This window comes from Phascolarctos cinereus, unplaced genomic scaffold (genome assembly GCF_003287225.1).
Source record: "Phascolarctos cinereus isolate Bilbo 61053 unplaced genomic scaffold, phaCin_HiC Scaffold_4;HRSCAF=312, whole genome shotgun sequence".
NCBI classification, from domain to species: Eukaryota; Metazoa; Chordata; class Mammalia; order Diprotodontia; family Phascolarctidae; genus Phascolarctos; species Phascolarctos cinereus.
In genome coordinates this window covers 128,698,360-128,721,763 of record NW_027555847.1, presented here as the reverse complement: position 1 = coordinate 128,721,763, position 23,404 = coordinate 128,698,360, and the positions used below count along the sequence as shown (strand labels likewise).

The window sequence follows — 23,404 nt, the reverse complement described above, 5'->3', positions numbered from 1 at the left end:
AGGCCTTGACTCCATCACAGCTCCCTCTGGATCTAAGGGGTTCAGTTCAATTCAACTTGGATTGATTTAAACTCTTCAAAGTCACAAACTGTTTCATTTTTGTCTTTGTGTCTCCAGTACACAGTAGCTTCTTGAGTGCTTCTTGATTTACTAAGTTCCTACAATATACTGAGCCCTGCCTGTACTAATTGCTGGGGTCCACAGAGGGAGGGAGACAGGAGGAGACACCGTGGTTTCTGCCTTCAGTGCAGTTTGGTGGGGGGAAATAACAAAAAAATTATGTAGAATTGAATACTAAACAGAATATATTATGCAAACATTTATGGTAACAGTCAGTCAGTAAATACTCCTAGAGAACTGGGGTTGTTTTTTGCCTTTCTTTGAATCCCCAGTGCCTGGTATGGTGCCTGGCATGGTGCCTGGCACTTGGTAGGCACTTAGTAGATGCTCATTAATTGATCAAAGGCTTCACAGAAGTAGAACAATCTTAAACCCAGAGGACTGCGGGAACAAGAATCTAGGGATGGAAGGGGAAGAGGGAAGAGGAAGAGAACAAGCATATAAGTGCCTACTATGTACCATGGGGGCAGCTAGGTACTGAATTTGATAGTGCAATGGCCCTGGAGTCAGGAGGACTTGAGTTCAAATCTGTCCTCTGGACTTAATTAGCTGTATGACCCTGGGCAGGTCTTATAACCCTGTTTGCCTCAGTTTCTCGGCTGGAGAAGGAAATGGCACATCACTTCAGTATCTCTACTAAGAACACCCCAAATGGGGTCACAGAGGGTCAGACCCGCCTGAAACAATATGTACCAGGCATTGTGCCAAGTGTTTGACAAATTTTCTCTCATTTGGTCTTCACTTGAGGAAAGGACCTCAGGGCATCTAGTTCAATCCCCTAATTTTGCAGATGAGGAAACTGAGGCCTGGAAAAGCTGTGACTTGCCTAAGGACACAGAGGTAGAAAGGCAAAGCTGGGATCTGAACCAGTCTTTTGACTCCAGGCTCCATATTCTTTCCATTTGTGCCACTATAGGCACCAAGCAAGAGAGGCTGTTTCTAGATGCCAGGGGACCTGGGCAAAGCTTTGCTCCTGAAGATGTAATGAGAAGTAGCCTGAGGCAACTGCACTCTGTCCACCCAATAGCTACCTAGCAATTAGAGAACTTGGAAGGGTCCTATTTCCCGTACTGGTACCCAGGTGGCAGCTTGCATCAAGTTCCCAGGGCCCCGAGTGAACTGGACTGACCTGGCAATGAGCTCTGGCCTCTCTTACACAATACCTTCTATTACCTAAGATTAGGAAGTTGCTGTGAGTTGCACAAATATTTCTGAAATCCAACTCATAAACACAAATGTGTTTCCTCACCAGTGGAGGTAGGGCTTTATATGGTGCTGACAGTCCCAGACAAAGTAAAGACAATTCTGGGTATGTATAGTTAGAAGGATGGAGATACTAAATTGAATTTTGAGATTGAAGTCTGGCTGTTAGTACAAACTCTTTGTTCCAAAGCAGCCTAGATAGATAGCTCCTGTCTGTTGCTGCCACAAAATTTAAGGTTTCGTCTGCAATTCTATTATAAGCCTTGTGTTGGAGAGGTTTGTGGACAGGCCAATAAAAGTCTAGTCTAGGCTGGAGACCCAAGATATAGAATCTCACGCTCAACAGGATTTTGAATATGTTTATTTAAAATATGTACATATGTGGAAATGATGAAACAAGCCTTGGAAGGGAGCAGGATTGTCAGCTGCAAGAAGGTTCAGGAGAAGGCTCAGTGGGCTCATTGAGGGGGATGGGAGTAGGAAGGCTGTGTTCTCAAAGAGCTCTTTGTTTGCTAGAGAGGAAAATGATGTAGTGGCAATGTGATTCTGATATAACCCAACAAGGACATAGGGTTTAATTTATGATTTCATCTGAAATGTTCCTACTGGAAACACGACTCCACATGCCTCCCCCTTGCCTGGAATTGCGACTGCAAAAAAAAAAAATGGACCAAGACAGAAACAAACTGATAGCCTGGCTAGAAATCAACAGGGTCCTCAATCCTTAGATTTCCAGGTGCAAAATGTTTATGAGCCCAGCAGGAAGAAACTTCACCCCTTTATCTGGAGATGACTTCTCCCAATCCTCCCTGCTCTACCACCACCAAGTTTCCTCTGCAGCTGCTACCAAACACTGTTTTCAGAAGTGGGGTACAGGGAGCACAGTTACTACATTTGCCTTTCCCTGTCTGAGATGGAGTTGGCAGGAGATCCTGAGATTCACAACCTATTAAAAAAAAAAAGGCTCGCCAACCAACATGACCTTTCCAGACGATGAATTCACTGGGTGAAGAGAGTTTCAGAAAGGATCTTCTAGACTTGCATAAGCCGATACACGCATAAGTAATACTAATACTGGCATTCCAAGGGCCTGAACACCTGGTGAATTCTCCATGCTACCAATTGGGCCGTATTAAGTATCACCTTCCCTGTTCCACAAGGTTATGTTTCAGATAGGAACCACAAAGTTACTAACATTTCATTTCCAATTAGGACAAGTTCCAGGTTATTCCCCCATCCCCACTCCCCCAGGGTCCTAGTTGACACCTGACTGATAAACCTTGGCTCAGGCTACACCACTTCCTTTTAAGCTCCCAATCAGATATCTCTAGACTCTTCTTGGAATTTCCTTTACCCACATTAAGAGAACACTTGCCATGGGGAAGGGAAAGCCTGGAGGCATTTCCCAATGGAAAAGTCTGAAGATCTTTGCTAATTAGGTAAATTTATTGGATGAAGACTTCATCCCTATACTCTGTTAATCCAAGATTTGTGGCACTCAGGGACCCTCTAGCAGGAGGAAGAGCTCAGGCCACCACCCTGAGCAAATGAGAAAAGAAAAGGCTTACATCTGAGCAGTCAGGATAAGGAGTTAATTGGGCTAACCAAGCCTTTATGACCGGCCGGCTCATCCCTTAAATTCAACCCACCCCCCCTTCACAACAGAGTTATAAAATAAACAGACAAAGGATCATGTTCCCAGACACGTCATGGACTTTAAAAACAAGCAATAATGCTTAGAGAGCATTGTCCCCCTAGGGCTTCAAGGTATCTCACAGCAAATAACTGATATCCACACAACTACCCCCCACACCATTGTTTTCAAGCTGATGGTGAAAAATGGACACAAATGGAGAGTAGGAGTAGATATCTTAAATCCCTCCAGATGTAAAAATTCTTCGATTTTGATTCTGTAGAACAAGAGAAAGTTGGGGGAGCTAGATGGCGCAGTGGATAGAGCACCAGCCCTGGAGTCAAGTCCGATCTCGGACCAGATACTTGACACTGACTAGCTGTGTGACCCTGGGCAAGTCACTTAACCCCAATTGCCTCACCAAAAAAAAAAAAAAAAAGAAAGAAAGAAAGAAAAAAGAAAGAAAGTTGGCTGGGTAGAGTCTCACCTAGCTAGGTTGGGAGAAATGGGTTTGAAACCAAATCTCAGGAGTGAAGCTACAGCTTGGTCAACTAAGGTCAGTCTGCCCTGATCGAGGTGTTTCACCCAGTAGTCCTTTGCTTAAGAAGGGGGAATGGGGAGATATTACTATTTTGTTCATATTCTCTCTTGCCTGCCCCCACCCCAGCCCGATATTTTAACAACTGCCACAGTGACCTTACCAGTCAAGTTATTAAGTCATCAAATAGACCCGACTTCATGGGGTCCTGCCATTACATAGGCAGATGAAGGAGAAATTCTTAAAGTAAAGGAGATAGTCTTAAAAGAAACCACACCAAAGGCAGAGCTGGGATCAGAGGCTTTATCTGCACTTTGAAGCTGGTGAAAAAATCTGATTAAGGAACAAAAAGTAACCAAATCAGCCCTGGAGCTAAGCTTTATTTCCAATCTGGGAAGAAGTACCATAGTATAGCTGTGGGAAGTCCATGAAGGAGGAAGTCGGAGAAGAAAGGGAAGAACATGATTAAAAGGGGAGAGGGGGGAAGGGAGAAGAAAGAAGTACTTGGTGCACATATTTTCTGTAGGTTTTTTGAAAACGCAAAAGGCACATCTCACCAAAGCAGTGGCAGAAGCCTCTAACACCTGAATTTCAACCCCTGATCTGAACAGCAGGAATAGGTGAGGATGAAAATTGGCAACAATATATCCAAGCTTATTTCACAGCTCTAAGGCTTATAATTCAGTGAACTCCCAAAGTCTGTCCAGATTCCTTCCACTTGTATAGGTCTCCATCCCTCCACACTTCAGTAGATAGCTCTTTACCACTTTAGAGGCAACTGGTGACATAGTCGATAGAGGTCAGGGTCTAGAGTCAGGAATATCTAAGTTCAAATCTAAACTCAGTAACTTACTAGCTGTGTGAAACTGGGAGAGTCGCTTAACCTCGGCTTGTCTCAGTTTCCTCAACTGTAAAATAGGGATTAAAAAAAAAAAAAGCACGGACCTCCGAAGTTGCTGTGAAGATAAAATGAGACTTTCTAAAAACCTGGCACATAGTAAGTGTTCTATAAATGCCTAGCCCCTTCTCCTCCCTGCTACTAGCTGTGCCAGTTGAATTCACCACTTAGTGGCCAACTTTCTTTGAAGAAGAGGCTGGGACTCAGATAACAGACACTCACAGGCTTTGAAGCTCAGTCAGCACAGCCTTGAGAAGCCAGGGTCACTCCACAGCATAGAAGAATTAAAAAACTTTCATAGAGGACTTTTGGAGAAGCTTGATAATTTTCAGCTGATAGATTTAGGATATCTCCACTAAAGACTCCACTAGCTGGCCCTCGAATCTCCAAGGCTATGCCAGTGAAATGCAAGCACAGGTCCCGGCCACGATAGAAAGGCTTGGAAAGAAGGCCCCTTCAGTGGATAATGATATATTATGTTATGGTTTGTAAAAAGCATGTTATAGTTTGCACAGTACCCACACCAGTGAAATCTCAGATGCTGGAGGTATCCTAAGGAAGTCCTAAGATAACTGAATTAGGAACAGGCTACAGAAATTCCCTTTATATATTTTTGCTTTCCTAATATTGCTTTAAATGTATATTAACTTTCCCTTTCCTTGGGCATCCACCATTCCCCAATCCCCTGCTACCATCACTACTGCCAACACAATCCCCATTACATAACCAAGAAACCAATAACAACCCAGGTTAAAGTTCAAACACTTTTTGTTATGGAAACACAGGAGTTCTTCAGGACAAAGCCATTACTGATTCAGCAATAACAGCCTGGCTCCATCTCCAGCTAATGCATAGAATCAGCAGCTAAATTGTACTCCCCTCCTTTTCCTTCCCTATCTCTCTGCTCTTTACAAACAGCTAATTACACCACATAGTGAGATGGGTCAGACTCCACAGATGGAGAAACAGAGATGCAGAAAGGTTAAGTGTCTTCTTGCTCAAGGTTGCACAGTGAGTCAATGAAACAGCCAAGAACTGACTCCTGATGTCTTAAGACTCTAACAGCTGCTCTAACTATGCATAAAATCAGTGCTTGAGCATAAAAAAGAGGTTATAAAAAGGAACAGGTATATGACAATTCTTCCAACATTAAATAAAGGACAAAGTAGGTTCAAAATGATGCATACTTTTATTCTACGTGATGGTTTTTTCAAACAATGACATGAATTTTTTTCGTCCAATCATTGCCACATAGACAAAGAAAAACAGAGATACTTCAAGGAGCTGTGATTTTATGGGTATGGAACTCTCACAGCAGCTGTGCTTAACTTAGCAAGATGAGGCTTAGAGAGTTGCCTGAACCTCAGAGAGGTTAAGTGAATTGCCTATAGGCACACAGCTAGTAAATGTCAGAGATGAATTTGGAACCAATCTTTCTGTGTCCAAATCAGAGACTCTTCTTTCAGGCTGCTTCTTTTTACCAGGATAACAAAATGATAAAATATCTTTGAAAGATAACACATATAGCTCAGTGTCATCTCTTTATTGCAAAAAAGTGACAAGTATACAGGAGAATCTATGAAGTACATGGGAGCCATAATGATGGATATCTTCCTTGCTGAAAATGAACCAGTCTCTAACATTTATGACAGTTCATTTCTAAGAACTTTACATTGTTTGTGTCAACAGGACTATAACATGCCATTCTTATCAGCAACGGAGGGACTTGGCATTCTTGGGTCACTAACACTGACAAGAAACACAGTATGTCTTGGGAACTATAAATTGTGAAGGGCCTTCTCTTCAATTCATCTATGGAAATTGACAAGACAAAAAAAAAATCCATGAGGCTTTTACCCTCTCTGCCAGAGAAAGGAAAATTGATCATTAAAATGAGGGTGGTACCAAGCCAAAAAAAGGACAAAATGCTTAAATGTAGTAAAGGAAGTAGCCCTTTCCACATTCAGAGGTAACTGACCAACTATGTTTCATAAGCCCAAGAAACACAAGTTGCAGTGAAATATTTAAAAATCTATCTTTAAAATCTATTGCGTGCAAATCAAGATTAAAAAAAATCTGTCCTGTTTTCTGGCCTGGTCACTAACTTTCATCACCACGGCCATCCTGGAGGGGTTTAACCACGGTAATTCATACTGTGACCCCAAACCAAAATAACAGGATAAAATTTTCAGGATTTGCATTCCTTACTAAAGCTTTGTGGAAATCTGGTTTATGCTACTTAAAGTCAATCAAATTCTCTTTCAAAACTAGACCACATGGAGTTCAGAAGATCATCATTTGGAACCTCAGGAGGGGAGAGGGCATGCTGATTAAAAATATGATGAGATTAAACAAGAAATGAATGGCTGGCTCACACTAAGAATTCTATCTCCTTATGGCCAAAAGTTTAAGAAAATCTAAGTTTTATGTATTTGGAATTTACACTCTCACTAAAGAAACAAAACAAACAACCAAATTCTAATTCAATTCTACAAACTTGATGCAATAGGTGGTTTGTTCATCACTGAGTTTTTATTTACTCTGCCCATTCTCTAAATATTGGCCCTTTTCTAGACAGAACCTACCTAAAGGAAACGAGGAAAAGCGGCCCAGAACCTTGGGAAACAGGCTGCACTTGAACTCAGAGGATCTGGGTTTAAATCCCCTCTCTATCATCACTTGTCCGGTCTTCTTCAGTTCAGTTGACTTCTCTGGCCTTCCCTTAACTCATCGGTAAGGAAGGAGTTGGACAAGATGGCACCAAAGATCCCCTCCAGCTCTCCATCTAGGATCTTCTGATCTCAAAGCCGTTGTAATTTCATCAGTGGCCTTTTGGTCCACTGGTCTGAACTTTTATGAACTCCACTTCCAATCGATGACTACAAAGTAAATTGGTGGTTGAAATGTGTCCATAACCAGTATTGGGCAGTATCTACTGCCCAATTACTTTCCCTTTGGAGCTGAAGTTTCATTGTCTGAGAAAAAGAAAAAAAGAAAAGTAACAGCTTAAATTTTGTCCATACTGAACTATGAACACATTCTGAGAAGGCCTTCCCACTAAAATGAGGTTGTTTCTATTCATCTGATATCATCTGGATTAGAAAACTCCCAGGAGTCCCCATATACACTCGAGACTCATTTACATTGACTGAGTTCTGGCTGTGACATAGACATAGATCTCACAGAGTGGGAAGCTCCCAGTCCTGTGATTAGTCAGTCAGCAGGCTCTTTTCACAAGCAGGAACCCAAGATCCCTCTAAGTCTTCATGTTTCACCTACAGAACAAAACAGGCTACAGACCTAATCAGCTCTTGGCTTTATGTGAGTAAGACCTTGTCACTCCCAACACTTAGATTGTGGTGACCCAGACTGCTGGAGTTTCTGGCTGGTTCTGATATAGACAGAGAGAGCTTGAAGGAACCTTTGAGGCCACCTGGGTCAGTCAACCTCTTCCTCATTTTACAAGAGGAAACCAGGGCCAGGAGAAGGAAAGTGACTTATCCAAATCACATATACGAAACGTCTTTCCTTTATTTAAGGATTATCAAGTCAGTAGGAACCCACCCTTGACGTCTGGATTTCTAAACCAAATAGCTCAAATATTTTGGACCATGAGCATTTAAAAGTTTTGGCAAGGTAACAGTCTCTATGATTTAAAATTTTTTACATTTGTCCAGTGATCCTCAGAAAATGAACAAGGTTTCAAATTTATACAGAGCTTTCAAATTTGCAAAGCACTTTACATATATTATATCATTCAATACTCATAACAATTCTCTAGGTAGAGGAAATTGAGGACCTGAGATGTTATGAAATATCAAGTCCTTAAAAAGATAAGTGTCTAAGACTGGAACCCAGGTCTCCTGATTCTACATGATCTACCCTAACATGATCTGTTTCAAACAGACAAAACAAATTTCTACATTCAATGCCACCTTTGGATGGGGGCATAAAAATTCACATACATACATATATACATACATTTACTTATATGTATGTATATAATTGGGGAAGGTGGTCTAGCCACCATAGAGCACAGTGAGAGAAGTAAGCAAAAAGAAAAATATACATAATACATATATACACAATGAGACACACACAACTATGTAAGATTAAAATCATTTTTGTGAAGGCAGACAGGTGTGGAGAAAGATAGCATGGTATAACAGACAGAGAGCGAACCCCGAAATCAGAGAGAAAATATATAGGAGATAATGTTTACGAATCATTTAACACAGTGGCTGGCACACAGTAGAAGCTTAAAAAATATTCATCCCAGGGTAGCTAGGAGGCAAAGTGGATAGAGCTCTGCCCTTGGAGTCAGGAGGACCTGAGTTCAAATCCAGCCTCAGACACTTGACACTTACTAGCTGTGTGACCCTGGGCAATTCACTTAACCCCAATTGCCTCACCTTTCCCTACCTCTGATCCATACTGGTTGTGTGATCCTGGACAAGTCACTTAACCTCTAAGCTCCCTGAGCAACTTTCTAAGAACATAAATTACAGAAGAGCTATTGATCTGTAATGGTAGGAATTTCCTAATTGGTAGGAAGTGCCTAAATCAATTAAATCACAGGTACAGATTAAAAAAAAGTGTATGCCTCTGATCCAGTCTCCTTAATGTGCAGCAGGGGTAAGATACTAAAGTCTGTCTTCTTTGGAACAACAGGAGAAAAAGACAAATGAGTGGCACTCAAGGCCTGGAGTGGGGTGAAAAAAGGGGACATTCAATAAAACCAAGGAGAGGCCTCTTCCCCAGGTGTTAGCACTATCTCCTTCTTGAAATGACTTTGTAAATACTTCTCTGGATACACGCTGGTTCCTGTCCAGGAGAATCCAAGCTCCTTAAAAGCAAAGATGGCTGCATTTTTGTTTATATAATCTGTGCCTTGCATATAGTACGTGCTTGATAAAGACTTGAAGTTCCAGTTATTGACACCTTCTGAAATGTTTGGTGAGACTTTAGACCTTTGGCCAAGGCAACAACAAACCACAATTCCAGAGGCCTGAAGATGACGCTTGCCACCCTCTCCTGATGGAAAGAGGTGACGGGACCTAAAATGCAGAATGAGATAGATTTACACTGGACAGGGCCAATGTGGGAAAGAATGTCTCGACTGACAAAACATCTTTGTTACAAGAGTTTTCTTTTTCCTTTCTTTTTACTAGTGGAAGGCAAAGGAAATAAATGCTTGCTAATTAGAAAAAATAAAAGAAATGGACAGTCAGAGACACCTCCTCCATCCTGCAATCATGCTTATGGCAAGTGATGTGTTTCCTAAAAGGAACCAAGGGAGGGTAAGAGAACAAATGAGGCCACAGGGCATATTTGGCAACATAATATATCCTTATGGTCAACATCTATGTCGATGGTGCCGGGCAAAGCAAGTAACAAATGTCAAGAGGGCACCACACATAAATTCTGTAAAATACACAGTAACAAAACTGCTGCCGTAGAGAGGCGAATGCCCTTTCTTGAAGGCTCACAAGCACCCTGGAGAAACAGTTTTCCCTCACAGGCACTTCTTCGGGGCGCTGGCCATTGCTCAGTCGGAAGGAACGATTCTCAATGAGAACTGGACGAAGTTAGAAGACCAGGCTCTGCAGCCAGCTCCACATACTGTGTGAGTCTTAGAGTCCCTTGCCTCACTAGGTCTTAGTTTCCCCATCTATAAAATGAAGTGGTTTGACTGGATGGTCTCTAAGGTCCTCTCCAGCTCTAATAACCTACGATTTTAATTAAATTTAGCAACGTAACATGTGATCACTCCTGAAAACCAAAAGTAAATTCACTTAGAAATTACTTTGTTAGAAAGCACCATCACACCTGAGAGAGCTCACCTTTTGGAATGAACTTCAGTGAACTACTGAATATTCAGAAGCGGGACTGGCCCTTTTTTGGTCCATCATCAATAAACTCATGACCCAGGCCATTGCCACACTTGCCACAGGATACCTGTAAGTTAAACAAAGGAAGGAACATGAGATTTCAAAAGGACATCCTAGAGCTAAAGTTGATTAAGAAAATACATGCACACATACACACACATACACACCCCCACACACACACACTCACTCCTGCTTTAATTCCCAGCCAACAAATCATGGATTATTTGTTTTTACTTCTTTTCCCAAAGCTAACTGTTCTACCTTGATTTCTGGTTGTTCTAAAGAAAAGAGTCCATAATTTACAATGACTACAAGAATCAAAATGGAAAGGACAATACAATGAAGCTATTTTGATCTCAGAGAAGAGCTGACAAAGTATACCTCACTCCCTTTACTGAACAAGTGGGGACTATGGGTATAGAATATTGCATAACTGTCAGATTACACGGATTTTGCTGATCTTTTTCTCCTTCCTTTTCCTTGGCACAAAAAAAATGGCTTAGTAGGGAAGGAGGTATTCAGAAATGAATATGATATAAAAACAAAAGGTATCTATTTCATAAAAGTTCTTTTTAGGGTTGCTTCAAATGGTAAAAAAAAAATCATTTCACATCTGAATTTTATAAGATTTACATTTCATACCAGTCTCAAACTAATCTTACATAATATCAATTCTCGGGCAAACAACTCCTAATGCCTAAGAAAGCACAATTACTGAATTTGTTAATTATCCTAATATGCTTTCCCCTTACCTTTAAGGCTTGTGGCCTGCCAAACTCTGGACGCTTCGACACACTGTCAGCATGTATTGTCTCAGTGAAGGCTGGCCACGGAGAAGAATGCTGATACTTTGATCGACTAGAAAAGAGCTCATAGCCACACTTGGCACAGATGTAGATACCTAATTGAATAAAACATAGAAACTATCAGTTTCCTAACTTTATACTTAGTAAGTTCCCTTTCACATTGGTTATAAAAGTAATCTGTGTTCAAATCCTCTAACTAGGGACTACTCTGAAGAAAGAGGGGGGAATGATTTCACTTTAACACTGATATCCAAAATGGTGTCTCAACAATAAGACAGCCAGTTTGCATTGGTTCTCAGGTCATAGGCTCATAAATTTAGAACTGGAAGGAACCTTAAAGACCATGGAGTCCAATCCCTTCACTTTACAGATGAGGAAATGGATACACAGACAGGTTAAGTGACTTGTCCAGGATAACATGGCTAGTAACTACCAGAGGTGAAATTAGAACCCAAGTCTTCCTGACTCTTATGTTGAGCACTCTGTCCACTGGGAATGAAACAACAGATAGATAATAGGAATGATTAAAGCTAAAAATGTATTGAAGAGCATTAGGGATACAGCAACTGACCCCAAAGGCCCTTCAACATCTCCTTTAAAAAAACAAAAAAGAAAGAAAGAAAGAAAGAAAGAAAGAAAAAGAAAGAAAGAAAGAAAGAAAGAAAGAAAAGAAAAGAAGGGGAAGCAGCCAGAGATGGTGGAAGAGGCACACACCGGTTCCTGTCAAACTGATCCTGTGCTATCAAGGTCAAGGGTTAGGCACCTAGTAATTTCCAGTTTTTCATTAAGAAAGTTTAAAATGCAGGAACACTAGATAGAATGGAAGGCTTTATGCAGCCCTATATGACTTTGCTACTATTAGTGTTACTATGCTTATGCACTATGAAATGCAGCATCAGGAGAGAATTGTTCGTGTTCCGTTTCACAGAGACAGTCTAATTCGGAATTCCTAATCTGTGGTTTGTTGTGCCATCCACTGGAGAAGGAAAATAGTTCAACTTGGCTACAAAGGCTTCTAATGAGAGAACTCAAACCATCCAGGTTTCACCTACTGATTTTGTTATGACTATGTTCCAGATTTTATCTTTCACTTTCTAAAGTACTTTTTATAATAGCTTTCAATTTCCTGTACCCTCTACCCTTTCCAGGAGGTACTGGCACTGATGACTGAACTCCACAAACATCTGGCCATGCTTCTAATCTCCAATAACAGCAGCTCACTGAATTAACTAGACAGTATTTTATGATCTGATTTGTTCCTCACAACTTTTCAAAGGAGGCAGAACAGTACTTCTTATCCCAGTTTGACACGTGATGATACTGAGGCCTAGAGAGATTAAGTGGTTGTGCCTGAAGTCACACAGTTAGGGTCTGAGCAAAGACTCTAAGTCAAGGCTTCCTCACTATGCCAGGCTGATTCCCTCTAAAGCAGGGAAATTTGCTATTGTCCCAACCTTTGCTCACTAGACACAAGAGAAATTAAAGGATAGCAGGGAAGGTAAACAGAAAGGAAAGGAAGATGATTTTAAGTTGATTGTCAAATGAAAAGGACAAAAGTAAACCATCAAAAAGTCTACACTCCACATATAAAAATAAGCAATATAAAATATAAACTTAATGTGAAACTTTGTCTTTTTTATTACCAAATTAAAGGCTAGACAATCTAAGTATACTTAAAATTCCAGCTAGAAAGAGATCACCGTATCTGCCTTTTGTTGGACACCTGGTAGTCCAAATCCAACCCAGCTGGATGGAAGGTATGCTAGGTGGATCCCCCAAAGGAGGGAAGGGGCACACTTATCAGGGTTACATGCCAGGATCACTCATCCTAATTCATTCCACTCAGCTCCCTTAGCTGTTGGGTTTCAGCTCCAGATTTCAATAACACCATCACACCAGCTCATTTAAGCATTAAACATCTGTCTCTCTGACCCTCCGAGTAAAGTGCTACTTTAGTATAAACGTCATACATTCCCAACTGGAAAGGACCTCAGAGCCTATCTAGTCCATACCCCTCATTTCACAAATAAAACTGTGACCTAACGAGAGTGCCTTGCCCAAGGTTATACGGGTACTAAGCAATAAGTGAAAAGGGTAGGATTTAAATTCTGGTGCTCTGACTCCAAAGAAAAAAGTCCTTTCACTATACTACACTGGAATCTGAAATTTAAAAGGTATTTACTAAGAATGAATGAACGAGCATTTGTTAAGTGCTTACTATATTCCAAGCACTGTGCTAATGATTGGAGACACAAAAGAAAGACAAAGATAGTCTCCTATTTTCAAGGAACTTACATTATAAGACATAGAGAGGAACAGTGGTGAAGGAGGACACTGAACCAGAAAGTTACTGGGATGGTGAGTGGGACTGTAGGGAAGTAGCTTTGCATCCCAACTGTCTTTTAGACATTTCCAATTAGATGTCCTTTGTAAATATTAAAACTCAATATGTCCAGAACTGAACTCATTATCTTTTCCCCAAAACCCTCCCTTCTATATACGTAACAAGGTGTTAAGGGATGAGGGGTCCACCAGGAGGTACAACTGAAATCCCAAAGGTTCATCTCCTTGTAATGTCATCAAGTTAATTATGAAATGCCCCAGTCAACCAAATACATGTGACCCTACTCTCACCTGCCCATGAATTACACCACAGCCCAAACCAAGGCTAAGTGCCCTCTCCCTTGAACAACTGACCCCTGGCATTTCCATCTTTGTGTCTTTCCTCAAACCCAGACTCCCATCTTTTGCTTTCTGAACTCCTACCCATCCTTCAAGACCCAGCTCAAACATTAAGCCCTCCACAAACTCTTTCTTGATCCCCCTTGGTCAGAAGCGAGATATCTTCCCTTTGACCTCTCAGAGCATTTTGTAATACTCACCTCCCAGGACTGCTGCTGTGTAAGCATATTAGTGCTGGACAAATGTCAATTATTACATATCTATGTCCTCCCCATAGAAATTACCTTCATTTACTTATATGCTTACATGTGTTGTTTCCTGACAATAAAATGTAAACTCCCCAGCCCCAGAAAAGAGACAAGAAAATGCACCTCCTTCCCTTTACAGAGGTGAAGGACCTACACAGATGTGAGATGTTCCAGCACCATCACACTCGATGACATGCTGGTGAGTTTTGCTGAAGTGCTTTTAAATTCTTTGTTATAAGACATGGCTGGCTGGAGAGAGGACGAAGAAGAAGTGAAGGAATATAACTGCAAATTAAAGGGATGTAAAAACAAAAGAGAGTCACTTTTAAAAAAAAATAGGAGCTCCTTGAGGTCAAGGACTTCAGTTTTGTCTTTGTATCCCCAGTATCAAGCACAGAGTAGGTACTTAATGCTTATCCAGGTCCAGCTCCTATACTAAATAATTGTATGAGCCTGGGAAATCCTTAATCTCTCTGATGTGAGATTCCATTATCTGCAAAAAGGAGGCTTATATTACCTATCTCACAGGGTTATTAAGGAAGTGTTTTTAAACCTGAAAGCACTACATAAATGCGTTATTATTGTATATGCATATTGTATAGTACTAAATATGTGTGTTATAACACAAGGTTATAAAGTTACTAAGTCTATGTAGTTTATCCTACACGAGTTATTTTAGAGTACTGAATATTTGTGTTATAAGGTTATACAGGTACTAAGTCTATGTAGTCTATCCTAAACTAGAGTTATTGTATAGTACTGAATATCTGTGTTATAACACAAATATCTGTTGCAATAGAAATATTTAGTACTATACAATAACTGTAGTGTAGGATAAACCATAATAATAAGCATATCTTTTTCGGGGGGAAGGGGAGAAGGCAATCTCATCTAACACTTGCTTTGAATATTCTAGGTGCTTAACAATGGCTGTTCAATGATCTAATCCTTTCCAATGTCCTCATAAAATCACAGATCCAGACCAAAAAAATAAAATCCTGTGAGGTAGATACTAAAGATATTATCATCTCCATTTTACAAAGATGGAAAGAGATTCAGAGGGTCAAATGACTTGACTATAAGTTATCAGTGGCTAATTTCAACATAGGTCTTTCTGACCTTAAATCTAGCCTTCTGATAACCACAGATGAAGAAACCAAGGCCCCAAAAACTAAACCCCACATGTTCAGGTGTTCCCAGAAGCGTCTGTCCAAAATGAACTTATTACAGTTTAATAATACTGGGTCTTTAAACATACAAGGAAACCACAGCCTTGGCTAACTAATTTCCCTTCTCTGAGCTTTAATTTCCTCATCTATAAAACAAAGAAAGAAGTTGGACTAAATAACTACTAAGCCCAGGACATTTTGAGAGTCTGTGATTATACGATTTAGTCCCACAAAGGGGAGGAGAGGCAAGAATATTCAGCCATAATTGCCTTCTTCTGAACCTTGAATGAAACCTCTAGTCTTGGACATGGCACGCTTGCTGAATTCAAGTGAACAGGGTGAGCTTCCCACCTGCCTAAAAATGTACTGGGGAGTGAAAACAAAGAAACCCTAACCCCACCAAAAAGGATAACAACTTAGTGCCCAGGAAGAGTTCACAAAGCTCTCCAGAAATCCATCATACAAGAGGAATAATTCAACAACAGATAATATAAAACTGACTTTATGATATAATAGGCTTCATAGGATCTCTTTATAAGACTCTTGCTAAATATTGACACTTCATGAATAAGAAAACAAGATATATTCCAATGTAAAATAAAAATGAAAGTGAACCTGGGTTTTAATACTAGATCTGCTACTTACTATCAGTGTGATCTTGGCCACATCCCCTAACCTCTCAGAGCCACAATTTCCCTATCTGTAAAAAGATACTGGGGGCAGCTAAGTGGAGCAGTGGATAGAGCACCAGCCCTGGAGTCAGGAGGACTCAAGTTCAAATCCTGCCTCAAACATTTATTAGCTGTGTATGTATGTGTATGTAACTGTGGGCAAGTCACTTAATCTCCATGGGGGAGGGGACAGAAAGCCATCGGACTTGATGGTCTTTAAGATTCTTTCCCATTCTAAGTTTATGATTGTTATGGCCTGAGATCCTTTTCAAGTCTAAATTTATAAAACTAGAGAGGGAGAAGAGGGAGGGGGGAGGGAAGTGGGGAGGGAGGGAGAGAGAGGGAAAGGGAGAAGGAGGAGGGAGAGACAGGGAGGGAGGGGGGGGGAGGGAGGGAGGGAGAGGGAGAGAGAGAGAGAGAGAGAGAGAGAGAGAGAGAGAGAGAGAGAGAGAGGAGAGAGAGAGATCGAGCCCTATGGTGCTAGCACAGAGATCGAACATTCAAGAGCATGCAAGGCTTCATTCAGGCCTTCTTTCTGTGATTATTTCCAATTTGCCCCCTATAATATATCTTGTTTGTACACTGTTATTTGCATGTCTCCCCTACTAGACTGAGCTCCTTGAGAGCAGGGGCTGGTTTTTTGCCTTTCTTTGTATCCCCAAAGTTTAACACCCTGCCTGGAACCATAAAAGTCATTTAATAAATCCTCATTGACTTGATTTGAGACCGGCCAAAATCTGGCAAGGGGCAAAGAAGCATTCAGGCTGCCCTTTTGCTATTGTTTGGTGGTTTCAAGTCACGTCCAACTCTCTGTGACCCCTTTTGGGGTTTTCTTGGCAAAGATAATGGAGTGGTTTGCCATTTCCTTCTCTGGCTCATTTTACAGATGAAGAAATTGAGGCAAACAGAGTCAAATGACTTGCCCAGAATCACACAACTGGGAAGTGTCTGGCCAGATTTGAAGGCAGGAAGGACTCCAGGCCCAGCACTCTATCCACTGCGACACCTAGCTGCCATGAATGAACATTTTCTTCAATATTTCAAGATAGCAGTGCTTAGGATGATATCAGGAAAACAAACCCAAAAGTTCTTCGGGGCAAGGAGTAAAACACTGCATAGACTCCTTGTTAATACAGACTCAAATTCATTCTACAGAGTGTCAGCCTTTCTCAATAACATATACCCTGGAGCCCTCTAACACTTCCTACAACGTTAGAAATGAAGCCTCAGGGACAGCTAGGTAGCACAGTAAATAGAGCTCTGGCCTTGGAGTCAGGAGGACCTGAGTTCAAATCTGGCCTCAGACACTTGACACTTACTAGCTGTGTGGTCTGGGCAAGTTCACTTAGATCCCAACTGCCTCACACACACATACAAAAAAAAAGAAGAAGAAAAAAAAGAAATGAAGCCTCAGTACCCCTCCATCAATAGGGAAAGCCTTTAGCGGACACATACCTTGCTTCTTTCTCATTGACAGGGATCTAGGAATTCTAGTTAAAAGCCAGTGGAAAAGCTTAAGGAGCAAAAGGATCACTATATCCTAAGCCACAGATATACCATAGGTAAAATTGCTTTAAAATGAGTAACGTTAAGTGCACTTTTCTTTCTTTCTCTTTCTTCCTTCCTTTCTTTCGCTGGACTTTGAGTCAGGAAGACCTGGGTTCAAATCTCATTTCTGAAAATTTACTAGCTCTGTAACCATGGACATACCACTTGACATCATTAGTAAAATAAGGGGGTTGAACCTCAAAAGTTTCTATGATCCTTTTTCAATTAATTAAAACAACTTCAAACAAAAAGTTAAGTTAAAAAATTTTGTTCCCAGTAAAAGAAAAGTCTTTTTTTTTAAAGAAGCTAGTATTGCTAAATAGTTCTTTTTACCTACAATGTTTTAAAACTGATTCCTGGCTGCAAACATTAAGTTTTTAAAACTTTTATTTAGAAATACTTTTAAGGTAATTGTTTCCTCTGAGTATGAAAGGGGTTTTTTTGTTTGCATTTTATGTTTCAATAAAAGCCCTTTCCAGTAGGAAAAAAAAAACCCTTGATGAGATTTCCCGTCTTTCCACACATCCTCACGTAGTAATTCCATAACAGGACTTCTATGGTTTGCAAAGAGCTTCCTCTCAACTGTCCTGAAAGTATTATTAGCTCTATTTTACAGAGGAGGAAAGTGAGGCGACCTGACCGGAGCCGCAGGGCCCGGGTCTGGGTAGGACTCCAAAGCCTATTTCCAGACTTTCAAGCTCAAAGCAAGCTGACCCTCACACACGCCCCCCCCCAGACTGATTAGACGCTCCGTCTCGCCCACCTCCCTCCCGGGGGAGGGGCTTCTCCTCGTTCCCAGCAGGCCTGGGGCCCCGAAGCCAGTTACCTGGCTCAAAGTGGTTCTGGAAAACCTCTCCGCCAAAAGAGCAGAAAGACATGGCGGCAACCCCAACAGCGCCTCGGGATCCCCAAGCGTACTCGCCGCTCGCCGCTCGCCGCTCGCCTCTCCGCTCGTCCGGGTCTCACCGCAAGCCCCGCCCCCTGCCGCGAGGAGGCCGGGAGAGAGGCGACTCAGTAAGCCCCGCCCCAGGCTGCGCTCGCGCCGTATCCCCAGAAGCTTCAGCTAGCCCTGCCCCCAAAATGCCGTCTGGCTCGCTCTGCGGGGGAGCAGCGCTCTTTAGCTTGCCACGCCTACAGCCGGCCTTCCCTCGGCTCCAGTCAGCTTCCTACCCGACCCGACACTTATTACTGGCCTTGCGTACTCCAGTGACCCTCCCCTCCCCGCTACCTCCACCCCAGCACCCACTCAAGTGTTCCTCAGTCCCGATCCCTGGGATCTGGGGGAAGGGGAGACTTCCTCCCTCGTTCTTTCCCTCCCCCCCATCCTTTAGCGAGTCAATGATAATCAGTCAGTCAGTCAGTCAGTCAGTCAATAAACGTGTATTATATTAAGCGCCTGCTGTGTGCTGGGCACTAAGCTAACTAAACGCTGAGCATATGAAAAAAGGTAAAAGACAGTCCTTGCTCTCAAAGAGTTCACAGCCTAATGGGGGAGACAAGTAGCAAGCAACTGTGGACAAACAAGATAGATACTTGGTTTGGAAATAATAGAGGGAAGGCACTAGATTTGAGAGGTCTCTGGAAAGGAATTTTGGATCAGACTTGAGGGAAGCCTGGAGGCACAGATGAGGAGGGAAAGGATCCCGGGCTCAGGGAGCAGCCGGTGAAAATGCAAGGAGTGGGGACAGTGCAGACAATGGTTTGTCCACGGGACTTCAGAAGTCAGTGTCACTGGATCAAAGGGTCCATAGGGGTGTCTAAGGTGTCAGAAGACTGGGAAGGGGCAGGTTAGCAAGGATTTTGAATGCCAGAGGATATTATCTTTGATCCTGGAGGTGACATTGCGTTGGGCTGATATGGTCAGACCTGTACTTTAGGAAGATCATTTTGACAGCTGAGTGGTGGATGGACTGGAGTGAGGAGAGATTCGAAGCAGGCAGAGCCACCAGCAGGCTATTGCAATAGTCCAGGTGTGAGGTGAGGAGGGCCTGCACCAAGATGGTGGCAGTGTCAAAGGAGAGAAAGGGGCATATCTGTGAGAAATGTTAGGGAAGTAAAATCAGTAGGAAGCGTTCAGATGAAGACAGAGTGGCTTCCAGGGCTCATGGACCTGACCAGGAATAGCTAGTGTCCCTGGATTGTAGTTTACTCCAACAGGAGTTCTGATGGACTAGGTGGGACCCTAGGTGGAAAATAGGATGGGAGGAAAGGGTCTTGAAGGCACACACTGGTAGACTTTGTCTTATTTCATCGACTGCTGAATTAGAAGAGACCTCAGAGATTATTCTGTCCAACCCTTACCCTCTCCATCAACATGAGAGATAAAGTTATTTGTCCAAGGTATCTATCTGGTAGAGTCAGAAGTAGAATCCCAACCCAGGGCTACAGCTACCCCTTCACTGCTCATCCCAAAAATCACCCCCCAGAGTGATTGTTCCTTAAATCACTAAGCATTCTTCCTCTCAATAACAAGGCCCAAGAGCTAGGAGCTTCTGGCCCTTAGGAAACATTAACTTTAGCTAATTCAGACTAAACTCCCTGGCAGATGGCCCTCTGGAAGGGAGAACTTTAGATGTAGGACACACACATGAATGAATTCATCAATGAATGAATGAAAAAGTATTTATTAATCACTTACTATGTGCTAAGAGCTCTGCTCAGAGTTGAGGATGTAAATATAAAGGCAAAGACAGTCACCACCCTCAGAAAGCTTACATTTTAATGCAGAAACAAGCACAGTGGTGACCAAGGAGGAGCGCTTTAGTCAGGAAAATTATGTGGAAGTTATATTTTAATTTCTCTAGAAATATTAAGAAATAAAATTTTCCTCTGCAGCCTTTCCAGATGCCTGGAGAAAGTCCCTTGGAAAGATAGGTGATAGGCTGAGGACAAAAAGACTGTTCATTAGGTGAATAGATTGAAATTCAACTCTGGAAATCACCACTGGATTTCTCACACTCCTCCTCCCACAGGCTTTTTCCTCTTTTTAGCTGGGTCCAGAACCTCCCTTTTAAAGACACCCAGGCCAACCATGTCTTCATTTCTCCCTTGCCTGCACTCCTGACTTTCCTGACTTTCTAAACCTTGCCCCTGAGGGATACCCTTCCTCCCCACCTATTTGCTTTTATGTATTAGGATGTAAGTCTTATATATTAGAACTCCCATTAGAATATAAGCTCCCCAAGGTCAAGGACTGTCTTTTTGTTTCCCAGGATTTAGTGGAGTAAGTATGTAAAAGCTTGTTGACTGAATCTAATAGACCCTATTGGTCTAATTATAGTCATTGCCTCCCCACCCAGGAGAAGTGATGGCTACCCCAACCTACCTCAAAGTAATGTCCTTTTTTTGCATTCAAGGTAAGATAATGATTTTAGGGAAGAAACCCTTTTCAGTATCTGAGGGAATAGTCCTGAGAGGAACATAGTGACTATTCTGGAAATGTTAACCCCAAATTGTATTTAACATATTATGATCTTTTCCTTGCTCAAGATTCCCATAAACGTTACCTAAAATTGTCTTAGGGGCAAAGAGACAAGTCAGAAGGCATAGCGTCATTCACTCCATTCTCAAAATTCCCTAAATAGGGAAACTCTTCCATTTTGGACAGTTCTGTAAATTAGAAATGATTTGGAATTAAACTGATCTTAAATAAAATTGTTTCCAGCAACCTGGTGCCAAACACAGTAGAGAGTTGATTTTTTTTTTCTTAGACAACCTCTAGGGAAGTAAATGGGGAGACATAGGGGAAAAAATTGAAACACCCCATCCAGGAACAATGGCAGAGTTGATTTATCAAGATTTATGGTTCCAAAAGGGGAAGGAGCAGAAAGATGAGAAAGAGTTCTGAAATGAGGAGATTGAAGAGATAGTAAGAGAGAAAAGGAGACAGAATATCCCTAGTGCTTTTTCCTCACCTCATCCTACTTGCCTCCTCTACAGTTTTTGACCCTGGATATTCTTTCTGGATACCTTCTCCTCTCTTGACTTCTTTTATTGTTTTGTTTTTTAGTTTTTATTGATGCTTTTTTTTTGTTCTCACATCATACTTATGTCACTTAACCCTGATCTGTAAAATGGGCTTGTTAGAAGGAAATGGCAAACCACTCCAGTATCTTTACCAAGAAAACCCCAAATAGGGTCATGAAGAGTTGGACATGACAGAAAAACAACCGAACAACTAAAAAGCCTAAATCAGTTGAGTCCGAAACTGGGCTTTATCTATTATCAAAAGAAAATTTGCAAGCTGACAGGCTATCTTCAAAGGGACTCTGGCAGGTAATTTAGGGTTGGGTGCCATCTGGTGGTAGATGCTGAGATTGCACCCTGAGTAGCATCTTGAAATAGGCCGTGTATGTACCTTTACTCTATTTAAACCCACCTGCTACGCAGCTTGTGTAGTTTGTCACCAGGATGATGGCAGTGCCAAAGAAGAGGAGGAAATATACAAGGGATGTTATGAAGATAAAATCGATAGGCCTTGGCTACAGATTGGATGTTGGGGGGGAGGGGTAGTGAGAGAGTGTAAGAGGTTCTGGTTATCTGGTTTGTCCTTCTCGAAGGAGACCCTGACATCAGGAAGAAGATGCCATGACATGCAGGCAAATTGGATTTGAGGGAGGGAGTGCTGTGCAAAGTCACCAGCCTCATTTTCTCTTCCAGAGCCATCTGGGTCCAGTGACCAGATATAGATCAGGACAGTTGGAGATGGCCCAGGATGCAGTGGGAGACCTTGGCCTTTGAAGCTAAGGTCTTTCCCAGTTCCCACTTTGACCGAAGCAAAACCCATTCAGTGATTAGGACTGTGTAAGAAGTGAGCCAAGGGATAGCCTCTTTAATAAAAAAAATCAAAGGGGAAGACCCTCAGGGTGAGAAAGAGAGGAGCTGAGAATAATTACCTAGCTTCTAAGCCTGGGTGGTTAGGCAAATGAGTGATGGTTCTCTGGATAGTAATAGGAAAGATAACAAGGGGGTAGTTTTCAGGGGGAAATATAATGAGTTCATTCTGGACATGGTGAGTTTAAGATTTCTGTAGGACATCAAATTTGAAATGCAATTGTGCCTCTGTAGACAAAACTTCCTGGGCCCCAGCATCTTTTCAGCTCTTCCTTTTTTGATTCTACCCCATTTGGTCTAAGGAGTTATTTAATTCCTAACAATAATTCATGATTTGTCCAATAGTTTTAGCCCTATTACCATAAGTGGTTAATCTTTTCCCCAATCCCACGAGTTATTCAGTCACTTGTAGATAAATGGAATCTTGACTACAATATAAAATGTAAAAGAAAATATAATTTTAGAACTTCAGTGCCTTTGTAGCTGGTCTGACAAGATCTGATATCCCAGCTACCCTCACCTAATCTTCTGTGCTTTGTTTTCAACAAGAACGACCAAAGGCCTTCATAGAAAGTTGCTCCACGTTTCCCCCACTATCAATATTGCAGGGGAAGTTAACTACCTTTAGCTATTAAAGCAGTTAGCTCTCATCTCCTAGCCATCTGCTAGCCACCAGTATCACCCGCAGGGAATGTAGTCTTTCTTCATGTCACTACTTGAGAATCCCTCAGCAAGTAAAAGTGCTCAAAGGTTATCCATTCCTTCATGTCTTCTCTCACTGGTCTCTAGTATTTCTGTCATCTTTTTTGTGAAGAATGGTGACTCTCTGTCTATCTCTGTCTATGTGTCTCTGTCTTTCTGTGTGTCTATCTCTTGGTCTCTTTGTCTCTGGCCACAAAACATTAGAATAACCTCAAGCACCTCCCGTTTATGTTACATACCCAGAGGCCATCCCAGTGTTGTATTTCCTGTTGTGTTTTTTTCTTATGTCTAAAATATCTGGCTCCATAAGTTCACAATATAAGGGAACAGACTGATGAGACACTGGGAGTGGTGAGACCTAGGTGTAGGCATGCAGGTTCCTAGAATTCCCCATTTCCTTTTCCATTGACTTTAGAGGTTACGTCCTATTGGCCATTTTGGGTACATGAAGCAGCTAAACTG

General features: G+C 41.8%; 1 protein-coding gene across 1 annotated transcript; it reads right to left on the bottom strand.

The window, feature by feature from the left end:
• Nucleotides 1-5,562: 5,562 nt before the first annotated feature.
• On the bottom strand, nt 5,563-18,411 carry MSRB1 (methionine sulfoxide reductase B1). Its single transcript, XM_021006875.2, has 4 exons — nt 18,234-18,411; nt 11,036-11,184; nt 10,236-10,350; nt 5,563-7,367 (listed from the first exon to the last, which is right to left on the bottom strand). Exons 1-4 carry the CDS (start codon nt 18,283-18,285, stop codon nt 7,336-7,338), a joined length of 348 nt encoding a protein of 115 aa, XP_020862534.1. The 5' UTR covers nt 18,286-18,411; the 3' UTR covers nt 5,563-7,335.
• Between the last annotated feature and the right edge of the window lie 4,993 nt (nt 18,412-23,404).